The sequence below is a fragment of the Cynocephalus volans genome, chromosome 1 (genome assembly GCF_027409185.1).
Source record: "Cynocephalus volans isolate mCynVol1 chromosome 1, mCynVol1.pri, whole genome shotgun sequence".
Taxonomy (NCBI): domain Eukaryota; kingdom Metazoa; phylum Chordata; class Mammalia; order Dermoptera; family Cynocephalidae; genus Cynocephalus; species Cynocephalus volans.
The window spans coordinates 97347141-97361246 of record NC_084460.1 but is presented as its reverse complement, the minus strand read 5'-3'; the positions used below and the strand labels follow the sequence as shown (position 1 = coordinate 97361246).

The window sequence follows — 14106 nt, the reverse complement described above, 5'->3', positions numbered from 1 at the left end:
CCAGTTTTATAATGTAGATTTGAGAATAAATTTACTTATGAGTGGCAGTAGAGGATGATGGTTGAGGGTTCTGGAGCCAGAATGCTCAGGTTCAGGTCCAGCCTCGCATTTACTGCCTGTGTGACCTTGGGTGATTCACTGGACCTCTCTTGGTCTGAGATTCCTCCACAGTGAGAACAGTGACTGGCAGAGAGCAAATGTCAACATGAATGAGGTATTGACATATCCTCTAGAATATGGAAGGCTTTTGGAACTAAGCCAGTACTCTGACAATATGGAAAGTACTTGTTTTCTGTGTGACAGTTAAAAAAAAAATGTTTAGGAATTGGAAGAGAAAGGTTTATCCTCTTTGCCCTCCCCAAGATTGAATTGCAGCCCTAGAGGTTTGCTGGGAGGGAGAGAACAAGCAACATTTTAGAGTGGCAGGGTTAGGGTGTTGGATCCCCCTGTGAGCTCTTTCCTTTCTCAGATCTAGGTTATCTTGTTATGAAGTGGTAGTAAGTTCTCCTCAGGTTTGCTTTGTAGCTTGTAATGAAATTCTTGGATATGTGAATAAACAATTTGAAATGCTGTAATAGAGCAATCTCATGAGAGAACCCTATTGTTCCATAATTATATTTGTGCTTTACAGACTGCTTTGATAATTCCTTCCAGTGCTTTGCTATGTGGGGAGAGTGCAACTGTGCCCCACGTAAAACTCTTTTGGTCCATGCATACTCTGTGTGGGACAAAAAGTTTATTCCACAAAAATGATGGTGAGTATAGGAAATAAGGGAGGAAGGGCAGGCATAGGAAGGGTCCCTAACCAGATGGGGATCTACCAAAGGCCTGGAGCCTGAGCAATTCTACACCATGATTTATAGTGTTTGCTGATTTCCTTGATGTAAGTACTCTCAACATGGCCAATTTCAAGCTACTGACCTAATGTCTATAGAGTTGCAAATTTTCTATAAATTTATTGGTTGGATTTTGTGACCCAGCAAGAGCTCATTCTAGCATACCACTGAAGGACACTGCCAAAGAGAATAGGAGGTAAAAAAAAATAGTTATGCAACACCTCCCCCCCCCAGTCAGCCACCAAGCCCCTGCAGGAAGTGCCCCGGGCTCTCCCGAGCTGGGGCAGTGGGGGGCCTTGGGCCTCTGCTGCACCTCCCCCCACAAGTGCAACCAGCCCAGCAATGACCACCAAGCCACAGCAAGAAGGGCCCCAGGTTCCCGAGCTGGGATGGTGGAGGTCGAGGGCTTTTGCCACACCCCTTGACATCTGCACCCAGCTTGGCAATGATGAAGCCACTACTGGAAACCCCCTGGTCTCCCCTGTGGGAATTAAGGGGGCCACAGGCCTCAATCACACCCCTCCTCCTTCCTCATTCCATCCCATTTCCTTCCCTTTTCCCCTTTCCCCTCTCCCCCTCCCTCCCAACTGTTCCACAACAACATCCTAGAATCTAAAAAATAATATTAATAAAATTACATTTTCTTTAAAAAAATAAAATAAAAATAAAAATAAAGCACTCCATTGTTTCAGCTAAAAAAAGAAAAAGTTATGCAAATTATGCTTCAGTACAGAGGTGGGGTGGTGAGAAATAAGGTTGGAACATAGAATAAGACCAGACGGGAATGCCAAGTTAAGATTGTTTTTTCTATAGGAAACAGGAAGTCAACAGAAGTTTTTAAGCAGCCAGGTAATGTGATCAGCCTTTTAGGGTAGGATTCTGATAGCAGTAGGCAGCAGGTTATAGAGAAAGAGAATGTTGCTTGAATTCTCAAGGTATTAGGCAAATGTAGGAAATAATGAGCGTCTTAACCAAGACAGCATCAGGAGTGGGGGATGGGAGCTGAGGGTAAAACTAGATTAAGAAAACGTTGGCACGTGGAATTGTTATGAGTTAATGATTGATTGGCAATGATGTAAGAGAAGGAAGCAGCTGAGGAAAATATTAAGGTTTCTAGCTTGCAAGCTAGATTTATGGTCAAATAATTGAGAATTTAATATAGTTAGTTGCTTTGTTAGGGGTGGAGAATGGAGGGTAGACTACGTTAATTTTGAGGAGTTTATAGGCTAACTCCTGCAGATGGTTGAAAGTATGGACCTGGAGTTTGGAAAAAGCAGATCAGGGATTGGATGAAAAATGCAGATCAGGAATTGGAGATAGATATGTGGAAGTCATCAGTATATGAATAGAGGTCATAGACATTCACTTTAATGAGTTGCTAATAAGCACTTCCTGTTTGCAAGGCATTGTGGCATGGCAGTACATTGGCTTGCTCAAGGAAAGCAGAAATTGTAAAGTTGAATAAAATAAAAAATGGAACTTTAGAGAACATCATCATTTAACAAGCCAGTGGGCAGGAGAGGAAGAACCAATCAATAAAAGACTAAAAAAGAAGAGGTGGGGATGAATTGTTAGTGTGGCAAGAAAAGCAAACTGTTGAAGTTAAGGCAGAAGGGACTTTCAAGAAAGAGCGGTTGTCAAATGCCTGCAGAGAGGCCAAGTATATAATTGGTTTTGGCATTGGGATTATGAGGTCACTGGTGAGCCTTATGAGGACAGTTTCCTCAGAGATATGGGGCTGGAAGCCAGATTGCAATGGGTTGCCTTCGAAAAAGACAGTCTTTGAAAAGACAGAACTGACCTCAACAGAATCAAATTCTATTTAGACATAAATCTTCTCACTTTTCCTCCCCACCCCCTATAAACTTCCCCTGCCTTCCAGATCCTACCTCCTCCTTCCTCTTGGGTCTCAATTCACTCAGTTCTTTTAGTAACCTTGTTTCTTCCTCTTCTAACCTCTTTCCCTAGAAGCATGCTCAAGTCTCTCTCAACTTAAAAAAAAAAAAAAAAGAGAAAAGATAGGGGGTTCTTTACTTTTTCCCTCAAGCTGTTGTCCTAATGCCTCACTTATTTCTACAGAAGTGAAAGTAGTCTGTCTACGTTCACTATCTCTATTTCTTCAACTCCCACTAACGTTGCAATCTATTGCAATCTGGCTTCCAGCCCCAGGTCTTTGATGAACTGTCCTTATTAGGCTCACCAAGGACCCCACAGCCAGCACCAATGACCTACTTGGCCTCTCTGCAGACATTTGACACCCTGCTCTTTCTTGAAACTCTCTTCCCCCTTAACTCTCTGGTTACTTGTTTTTCTTGCCACATTAACAATTTATCCTTCTACTTCCCCTCCCTTTTGTCAACTGGTTCTTTCTCTCCTGCCTACTGGCCCTTTAAATGATGGTGCTCACCAAAGTTCCATTTTTTAAATCTTACTCAACTCTACAATTTCTGCTTTTTCTAAGAAAATCGACTTTCTCTGTCTGATGGAACTTACCATGTGGCCTAAATCCTTCCAGAAATGGTGCTCAGACAGCCCCGTCTTTTGGTCAGAGCTGGGTTGGAGCAAATGAAGATATGTTTTTATCCTTGTATTCTGGTGGAGAATAGGAAAGGGGACTTTGCTACCTTGCACATTCTTTTTCCATCCTTACTGGCTGAGAATGGTGGGCAAATGACTGAAGTGTGAACGCCTGCCTAACAACCAGAAACATCTGTATACCTTTCCCCATGCTTCTTTCCTCCTTCTCCAGCCTATTGATCATTCATTAAAACTCAGTTCACCTCAGCTGATACTGTGTCCAGGCAGCCTGTTTGGACAACCTTGGTTTGGACAGACTTGGTTACATACCTCTGTACTTTAAAGTACATGTCTATTTTTGATGTTTTTACATCATACCATAATCATCTATTGTGTCTGGGATATTGCCAATTTGTGTGCTCCTTGAAAACAGGCCCTTGTACTTTGTTCATCCTTGCACCCCCAATGCACAGTTATGACCAAATAGGTACTTAATAAGTTTGGTTGAATGAGTTAGTTGACTTCATTTACTTAGTAATTCTCAACCTGGCTATGCATCAGATTCACAGGAACTAAACAAATACCCATGCCTTAGGTTGCAGTCCCAGAGATTATTATCTAATAGGTGTGGGATGGGACTCAGTCACTGGTTATTTTTAAAAGCTCCCAAGTGATTCTAATATGCTGTCAGCTTTGAGAACCACTGGAATAAATGAATAAAAGATATACTAGTGCCTGCTATATGCCAGATGTTTTAATTCTCACAATAACTCAGGGAGAGGAGGTAGAATTTGTTGTTGTTTAGCATATGGAAAAAAACAGATGCCCAGAATGATATAATAACTTTGCAGAAACCACAAAGTTGGCAAGAGCACAACTAGGACCTGACTCGATTATCTTGAACTGCCTTTCTAGCTTCCCAGGCAGCTTTCCTGAAGTAGTGGGGAATCCATTCAGTCTCTTGTTCATTTGCTTAGTAGTGGAACATTGGCCAATTGGATGAATTATGTAATATTTGGAGAAATGTGCCATTAGCTGTAGTCTACCTCCAAGAATGAAGTTGGATGGGAGTCAGCCCATGCAAGAGCCTGTCCATGTCACAACCACATTATTTTCCACATTTATTGGGCAATGATGCCTTTTTCTCTGGGCTGGGCACGCAATCTTGCCTCCAGGTAATTGTCTCTGGAGGGTGGTCATTCCAGTACCTTCTTGGCCAACCAAACTCAAATATTGTGATATATAGTTTTTTGGTTTTCATCCACAGTTTTTGGCTCGTAACTTCTAAAGCCCTTGTTATTTCCCAAGTGACTACAACAGTAAGCATAGCACTTTAGGCCTCGGAAGCAAGTCTCAAAACAGAATCTTTCTCTTTCTCCTGCCCTCCTTTCACCTGCTCCTTTTTCTCCCCAAAGCAGGAGTCAAGTTTTCCTTTGCCTTTCTGTCTTGGAGCTGGCCATAAAGAAATTCTCTGATCTACCTCGTCTGATTGTAGGTCATAGACCCCCATTTCAGAAGTGGTCCTGCTCCATAGCTGGGAGGAAGGAATGATGCACAGAAAGGCCAAAAAGAATTGGAATGGACAGGCCTTTCTGGGTTTTCCCACTCAGTCTGTTAGTATTAGATTATATCCTTTTTGTACAATCACATTTCTACATGGTTGTCCATGCTTCAATCATGCCTATGTAATGAGGTTCCATAAAAACCCAAAAAGACAGGGTTCAGGGAGCTTCTGGATAGCTGAACATACAGAGATTCCTAAAGGGTGGCATAACTGGGGAGGGTGTAGAAGCTCCGCACCCCTTCCTCCGTTCCCCATACCTTGCCCTATGCATCTCTTCATCTGTATCCTTTATAATATCCTTTATAATAAATCAGTAAACATAAGTACATGTTTCCCTGAGTTCTGTGAGCTGCTCTAGCAAATTAATTGAACCTGAGGAGGGAGCTGTGTGAACCCCAATTTATAGCCTGTTGGTCAGAAGCACAGGTAAACAACCAAGGACCTGAGATTTGCATCGGAAATGGGAGTCAGTCTTATGGGGCTGAACCCTCAGCCTGTGGATCTGAGGCCATATCCAGGTAGATAGTGTCAGAATTGAATTGGAGGTGTCCAGATGGTGTCCACTGCAGACTTGATTGCTTGCTTGCTTGGTATGTGGGGAAAATCTTCCACATGTTTGGTCACAAGTTGATTGTGGTGATTACGGAGCAGAGAAAAACAGGGTTTTTTTTCCATTCACAAATCTTTATACCCCACCCACTCTCAATCTCTGAAATGAGTCTATAGATCTAATTTTCCCTAAATACTCTAATTAGTCTTAACTCACTAGACATAAATATTTTATTCTGCAGGATATAAACCCAAGTAACACTGTCCTTTTATAGTATTAATTATTAGCTGGCGATTATAATAATAAACAGTTACATAGTGCTTAGTATGTGCCAGGCACTAATTGCTTCCATATGTTAATTCATTTAATCTTCTTTTTTTCCCTTTTTTTTATTTTTTATTTTTATTTCTCTCTCTCTCTCTCTCTCTCTCTTTTTTTTTAACTCACTTAATCTTCAGAACAACTCTGTGAGTTTGGTACTATTATTCCCATTTTACAGATGAGGAAATTAAGGGACAGGAACATTAACTAAGACACACAGCTAGTAAGAGGTGGAAATGAGATTCAAACCTAGGCAGCCTGCTTCCCAGTCTGCTCTTAATCAGTGTTCTATTTTTGCCAAAACACATTATATTAGTCCATTTATGTTGCTTATAATGGAATATCTGAAACCAGGTAATTTATAAAGAAATAGTTTATTTCTTATAGTTTCAGAGGCTGGGAACTCCAAAGTCCAGGGAACATATCTAGTGAGGGATTTCTTGTGGATGGTGACTCTCTACAGCAATGCAGGATGTCACATAGTGAATGGGCTGAGTAGGAGAGAGCTAATCTCCTTTTAAAGCCATCAGAACCATGCCCATTACTACCCATTAAACCATCAATGGATTAATCCATTCAGGAGGGTACAATCTTCACAATCTAATCACTTCTTAAAGGTCCCGTCTTTCAGTGTCCATAATAGGATTTCCCACCCTCTTAACACTGTTACAGTGGGGATTAAGTTTCCATTATGTGAACCTTTGAGGGATACCTTTAACCCATAGCACTCATACCATGGAAATTAGGTCAAATTTGCTCATTTGATAGAGGAAGACAGATATGGTACTGTAAATCCTGAATATCATTTACTTTTACCACTTGGCTTGAGCAACCATAAATGTGGGAATTCTCAGTAAGTTGGAATGGAAAGCATGGAAAAATCTTGACATAGCCATTAAATATCTCAAGGGAGCAGGAGACAGAGTGCAGAGCTGGGCTGGGGCAGAATACTATTGATTGGATGCCTTCCCAACCTCACTGAAGTTTCATCCCCACTGTAACTCTTAAGAGGGTGGGAAATCCTATTACACTACACGAAAGGTGGGGGCTTGAAGAGGTGACTAGATTCTGAGGACCGTGCCCTAATGAATGGATTAATAATGGTGGTCATGGGTGTGGTCCTGAGGGTTTTGAAAGGAGAGCACATGAGAGACTCTCTGCTCTGTCATTTTCACAATGTGATATCTTGGGTCATTGATGTCACCACCAAAGAAGGCCTTCACCGTGTTCCCTGGACTTTGGACTTTGGACTTTCCAGCCTCCTAAACTGTAACAATAAATTCTATTTCTTACAAATTACCCAGTTCCAGGTATTTTGTTATAAGCAACAGAAATGGACTAATACAGGTATCTTGCACATAGTAAAGATGATGAGGAGGACATTGAAATAATTGAGTTATACCTCCATGATGCACCTAAAACTTCTCTTGACTACTAGTGGTGACTTTCTAGTTATGCCAATGGCTATTTTTTAAGCCTTAACCTCCTTAACTGGCCAAATTATTAGCCTTTTCTTTGAAATTCTTTCAAACTTGACTTCTGTACTATGATTTTCTTTTAGTTCTCCTCTTGCCACTCTGACCTCTCTAGATTTCTCCTTCTAGATTCTTCTTTCTAGCCTGTCAGAGAGTATCTTCTTCCATGGTCTGTATCCTTGACACTGTTTGGTCTCTTTGCTACCTCTTCTGAGACTTACTGTTGCTTGAGTCATCAACAGTTCCCTCTGAGCTCTTTTTCTAGGCCTGACCTCCTGGAATCTCTGACCCTGTATTTGCTGTCTGCCTTTTGGGAACTATCTACCTAGGTGTCCCATCAGCTTTAAGTGGAATAATTCTAAAATGGAACTTATCTTACCTTCCTTATCTCTTCTTCTGCCTGTGTTCTCTCATACTCCAAGTGAAGACCTTCTAGTATCTTTGAATCCTTTCTCTATGTACCTCACCAGCCCACCTATCTGATCCCAGTTCCTTCACTCCATGAGCAGTTGCCAAGGCCAGTCAGCTCTGCCTCAGTGATCACATATGTTCCCTTCCCATATCCTCCTGGGACAGACCTTCATTTGTTCCCCAGTGGACAATTGCCAGATTCTTATAGCTGCTGCCTTTGCCTCCAATCCCAATCTATGGTATGCACCTTGGCCGCGTAATTCTTCCCCAAGTGTAGTCTCATTAAAAAAAAAAAAAAGTGTCCAAAAATTTCTGTTGTTTCACCATTGACCACTGACTAAGGTCTACACTTAAGAGTGGCATATAATCTGCCACCATCTTGCCAGTGCACATTTAGTCAGACTGGGTCTTCCCCTACATCATAAGTTGCAACCGGTGGCCCTTAGTCCAGATTTGACCTGCCAACATTTTTTGTTCTGCAACTTTTTAAAAACATTAATCTGAGTCAATACGTAAAAACTGAGGGATTTCCATTAAATGTTAAAGTCTCAGAGGAAGTTCAGAGAGAGAGATGGAATTTGGATGAAAGGGAGAGAGTCAGACAAGACTTAAAGTCTTAAGTTCTTGGTCCATCTTTTACCCTCATTGTATTCTTGTAACATGTAGCAATCTTTACATATAGTAGATGCCGAATTAATATTTGTTGAATTACAGCTATATGATTTTCGGTAGTTTCTTGTCACAAACATTGACGTTCTGTGTAGAACAAAAGTTCTACATTAGTGAATCTCCGGTGATCTGTACAGTGGTTTCAAGTGCAAGTCATGTAAGTTGAGTGTCAACAACAACGATTAAATCTGCATTTAAAAGTACACTTGAACTTTACAATTTTTAAAAAATATGTCCACAGATTTTTATGCAGGTAAATAAATGTTCCATGAGATTATCGATTTTCCTAAAACAGGCATGAGTAGAGCAAAATCTGGAAAGGAGAATTTAAAAAGCTGTTTCACAGAATGAAATGATTATGCTGGGAAAGTTAGAGAACCACTGATGTAGAATAGAAACCTTTGAATATGAGAAATGAAGCAGGTAATGAGTTAGAACAGATGCTCTAAGTATTTGATGTAGTTGGTTCATGTTGAAACTTGACCACATGCTAAGTAATTTAGGTGTATGGAGTGTCATTGCACTACTGGAACTTCTCCCTCCTCTCTCCCTTTAATAGGAGCATACAAATAAGATTTTTAGAGATAATTGTCTTACATATTTTTAACCTGAGCATTTTCAGAACTTGGTAATCGATGTGGTGTACTACTAACAAGTGTGTATAATGGGAAAAAATATTATTCTCAGCTTCCCTAGAAACATTAGAATATCAGTTGCTGGCTCACATTTCTTCATGCAATGATCTTCTGGATCAGAGGTGTGATAATGATAACCAACTCCTACAGGGCTTAACATGTGACAGGCACTGTTCTAGTGCTTTAGTTTCTAGTCTCCACAACAGTCTTTTGAGATAGTTGGAATTATGATTCCCATTTTACAGATGGGAAATTGAGGCACAGAGAGGTTTAGTAATTTGCCTGTGGTCCCAGTGCTGGTAAGTGGAGGAGCTGGGATTTTTACCAGGCACTCTGGCTCTGGAGTCTATGCTGTTGACTTCTGTGCTATACATGCCTCTTTTAGATCGAGTCTTTTAGTGCCATGTTCCTCCTGTTTCCACTTCACTTATTTACCTTACCTACCCATAGATACCTAAATTAAAACACCTGCCCCCAATTTTTTGCACCTTGGTTCCAACCCTTTTCGTTGTTACCCATGCATCATCTTCCAGCAAGGCCCAATGCAGACTGGACAGCTTACTGGATTTCATCCCCAGACAAATTCCTTCTTTTCCTGAGCTTGTGCAACTCTTTATCTAGGCCTCTCTTATGACTTAAATTGCTTAGCAAACATCAGCTGTTCATTTATAAACCTTGATTCCCCTCTATTACTCTAAGTTCCAGAAGGTCGTCTCTTTCTCCCCCTTAAAGTTCTCTGCCTATAGAATGTTCTATAATTTATATGTTGAATTAATCAACAGAGAACAACCCCATTCACAAACATAACAGCTAATTCATATATTGATAAGCAGAATACAGTTTCTGCTTGGCTTCCTTTGATTCTTGCCTGTCTTTTGATCTTCAGCCATCAGACCTGGGTAGGAAGCCAGTGCCCCATCAGATTTCACTGTGTCTGGTTCCCCTTCACCTTCTTCCATCTCCTTAGACAAGAGTCTCCTTCTTCCAGTCTGATCCTGGAAGAGTTATAGAGACAAGTTTTAAGACCTCTAATACTGCTCTAGCAGTACTTAAACTAGCCAAGACGGGGTAATTTGTAACCTGTAGGGCCCTTAACACTTGGCCTGCTTCTGTGTGTTCCTGGAGTTTTCCAGCTATTTCTAAAGAAGTTTCAGGAAACTTAATTCCAGAATGTTACTTGAGTGAATCTGAATCTCATTTCATAAACTCGAGTGTACAGGAAATATAACTTGTTCTGTATTTTAAACCTTTATTCTTTATGTAGAAACTTAATCCCAGTGAGTTTAGGGATTCCCCTGTCACTGTTTGCTTTTAGGTTTTGGAAGATCTTAATTCTGAGGCACCATAGGCAGGGGGGGCCATCTGAGTATCACTGTTCCACTTGGTCCTTGGTGTCTGGTCCCCATAGCTTGCTCTGGGATATCCATTGTTCTTATCTGTAAGAGCCCTTTGAGTCCATTGGAGCTTACTTCTTTCTCTGTCAGACCTTTGAGTACATATAACGGGCCATGGTGAACAGAGAGGTAGTCTCAGATCCTTCTGCAAGACGCGCATGCAGACCTTGCTACTTCTATAACTTTATTGAGCACGTAGAATCATTCTGCTTCTCCTTTACCAGCTGCAGCCTGGGGAACTCTCTAATGTCATTTGAGGCACCATCTTCCTAGACATTCCTTGCACCCACTCTTCCCTAGGGTCTTGCTTCTCTCCAAGGCTCTGTCTGGGCACGGGGCACAGGTCAACTGCTTCAGATTACACAGGCCTACCTGTGAGTTGCTGCATCCTAGGGTTCATTTTTTCATTGGCTTCTAGATATCTATCCAGACATTCCTCATTTCATCTCTAACACTCTCTCTTCCCCTCCCACATCACCTAGCCTAGGGAATCACTTTCGATTCTATGAAACTTCTCAGTCATCATGTAATCTTCTAAGTCAATGTCTGGTTTTGTTTTTTTGTTTTAATTCTCCAAAGGATATAGGCTTTTCAAAATCAAAAGTATTAAGACATTTCTGTTTCTTTTCTGTTTGTTCTCACACTGCCTCACAAAAGTAACTATAGAAAGGCTTGGTTCCTGATTTTATTTGCTGAACAATAGGGATGGGAGGGGAGTAGTGAGAAGAGCTAAAGGAAATAGTAGATACTGGAGAAAAAATGTTGTATAATATTTACAATTTTATCATGCCACATGACATCACATAGACACGTGAATGTCATCCCATACTGGATAGGTCTCAGAGCAGCTTCCTGGACCCACACTGATTGAAATCAACATCTAGGGCAATTCTGTATATCCTACAGCCCCCTCACAGTTTTAGGAATCCAGCTTCTGCACTGGTTACTTAACCTCTAAACTTCTCTCGTCTCCTCTCTACAAAGAAGATAATTGTAGCTACCTCATAGAATTGTAGCCAGAATTCAACAACCTACCCTAGCATTCACTGTAGGGACTCAAGCAGTGATAGATATTATTAATAACAGTAACAATAAAAGTAGTTAATGCCAGGTTATTCAGATCTTCCCATTTTCAAATTTTCAAACAGTCTCAACATATACTGTAGGATAACTATTTTTTATTCTCTAATATATCAATACAATTTCAAACATTAGCACAGTTTTCCTTTTAGAAGTTTTCTGGATTCTTTCCCGGCCCATTCATTTACCTTTCTTACTCCTGTCTTTTTTTCTGAGTAAACAAACTGTTCTTTTTCTAATTATCACTTCTGCCCTCACACTACCCTGCCACCATTATAAACAATGCAGATGGTTGTTCAGAAATTCTGTTAATGCAAGTGAAAAAAACATACAAGCAGAGGTATTTCTGGAAAGGTATGGTCAAATTGAATCGAACCTTCGTGTACTCAGCGCACACACTACATAAAGGAAAACTGAGGTGGATTCCCTTGTAAAATGAATAGGCATCTGTCTTGTAAGGATGGTTCACTTGTTTTACAGCTTTCCTATAGTTGAAGAAACTCATCTATAATTTGTCTTAAATATTGAATAAAGTCTTCACCTAACTAAAAAAAAATATGGTCCAGAAATTAACAGACCCATCTGTCATTTCTTTTTTTATATTTCATGACTTCATGTCTATCAAGCCACTTATCCTGTGAGAAGTAGAATGGATCCTGCATGTTTTCTGTTAATTGATAATGGTGTTGACATGGGTTTATTATGTCTACTCTAGAAACCTTGGCAAATACAATGATTCTCAGCTATGCCCTAGCAGATTTCAGTAGTCCCCAAGGTAGACTGACATTTCACCACAAAGCTCAAATGACGATTGCCTTTTTCTAATTTGCCAAAGAATTTAAATTGATGGTTAGAAACTTCTGTGTGTGTGCACACATTTACATTTATTCATTTATTTAATACAAAGGACATTAACAGTTTTAACTTTTTCTGTAAATTGGGCAATTGATGTCAGGGCACATATAGAAGTGAATTATTTTATTAATATTCATTTACTCTACTGCTGCTTATACTTGCCAGCAAATGAATATTAGTGGGATTCCTGAAATAGCTGTTCATTGTTAGATTAATTGCCTCTAGATCTTGTTTTTCATGAACACCTGCTAATGGTTTTACAATGTAGTGCTTTTCTTTTCATGGCAGGGCAGACACACATACACACACACTAATAATGTTTATATGGGACACTGGGGTAAATGGCTCAGAAGCTTGACTGCCCAGAGGCTGAGGGGATGAGTATTGTGGCACACCTGTACCCTCTTCAAGGCACACCAATATGCCCTGCCTGCAGGCTGGGAAGCTGTGTTATGGTCCATTGTGGACAACATATAGTCCTGATTTCTGCTAATGACATTGTTTCCTTGCTCTTATGATGGCATTAATGGTTCCACTAATCACCAGTGTTTTGTTTCTTATTCTACAAAAGAATACTGTTACTCTACAGCTGTTCCCCTTCCTGAGGAACTTGTGGAAGAAGTGGAAAGAGGGGAACAAACTCCAAAGGGTATTTACTGGGTGTGTGAATTATATCTCTTCTCTCTATGTTCCTTCTGCAAGCAAGTAACTTCCTGTAAACAAAATGCAGAGCTTGATGCCCTCAGGGTTCACAGAGGAGGAGACCTCACGCTATACGTTCCTTGTACATATCTGAAAAGCTCCTGGTTATATCTCAGCTGATCTTCTCACTGTCAAGGCCTCAGTTGGCATTGTTTCTTCTCTCACCCACACTCATTCTCTCTCCTACTCTCAGAACCACCAGATACACTTAAATATACAAGCTTAAAAGCATTTTTAAAATACAGTAAATGTAAAACTTTTCTGTATTTATTTGCATTTAAATACAGTGTTCTTCCTCCACTCCTAATATGTTATTGGAACTGTGATGTGTTTAGGGGGAAAAAAAAGAAAAAGACTGAATCCTGGAATTCACAAATCCTAGGTTTGAGTCCCAGAAATCCCATGTATCCAGCTAAATGGGAAAGTTCAGTTCATTTCTAAGTCTTCTCAATAAAATGCCTGATAATACCTATCCCGTTTCCTCTCAGAGCTGATCTGAAAATCAAAGGAGATCCCATGTATGAAAATATTTTGTCAGCTCTAAAAGCAAAAGGTAAATACAATTTGTTGTATTTAAAGTGTCCAGTGAGTCTTCCAGTGCAGTGGCAGTTGCTCATAAGAATTCACATACTGAGAGTTGGAGAGAGTACAGCTGTGGTGGCGATGACAAAGTTAACACGGGCTCTTCCTCTTCATCCCCTCCGTCCTCCTGCAGAGTAACCTGATACACTACCTGGGACTCAGCCATCATCTGCTTGCGCTGAACTTCGTGATCATTTCTTTCGGCAAAAAAAGTGCATGGACGTCTGCCCAAGTGAAGGTGACTGACACTGACTTTGATGGTGTGGAAGTCAGAGTGTTTGAAGGCTCTCCAAAGCCAGAAGAGCCGCTGAGACGCAGCGTTGTTTATATCCACGGAGGAGGCTGGGCCTTGGCAAGTGCAAGTATGTCCTGGTCACCTTCAGATTGTTTAGTGTTGTGGTTGGCCCTGGAGGGGGATGTGTGCTTGAGTGTGGCTTGCTTAGTGGGAAAGGAGAAGGGGACCATTTGTCTTGGTTCTCCTCAACAGTCCCAGTTACCCCTGTTGTCCCAGCCAA

General features: G+C 40.7%; 1 protein-coding gene across 1 annotated transcript in view; it reads left to right on the top strand.

Annotated features, from left to right (window-relative positions):
- Positions 1-14106, top strand: part of NCEH1 (neutral cholesterol ester hydrolase 1) — a 67360-nt gene that overhangs the window by 31284 nt on the left and 21970 nt on the right. The window contains exon 2 of the mRNA XM_063108812.1: positions 13725-13953. Within this exon, the coding sequence (XP_062964882.1) occupies positions 13725-13953 (229 nt within the window). The remainder of the gene's footprint in view (positions 1-13724; positions 13954-14106) is intronic.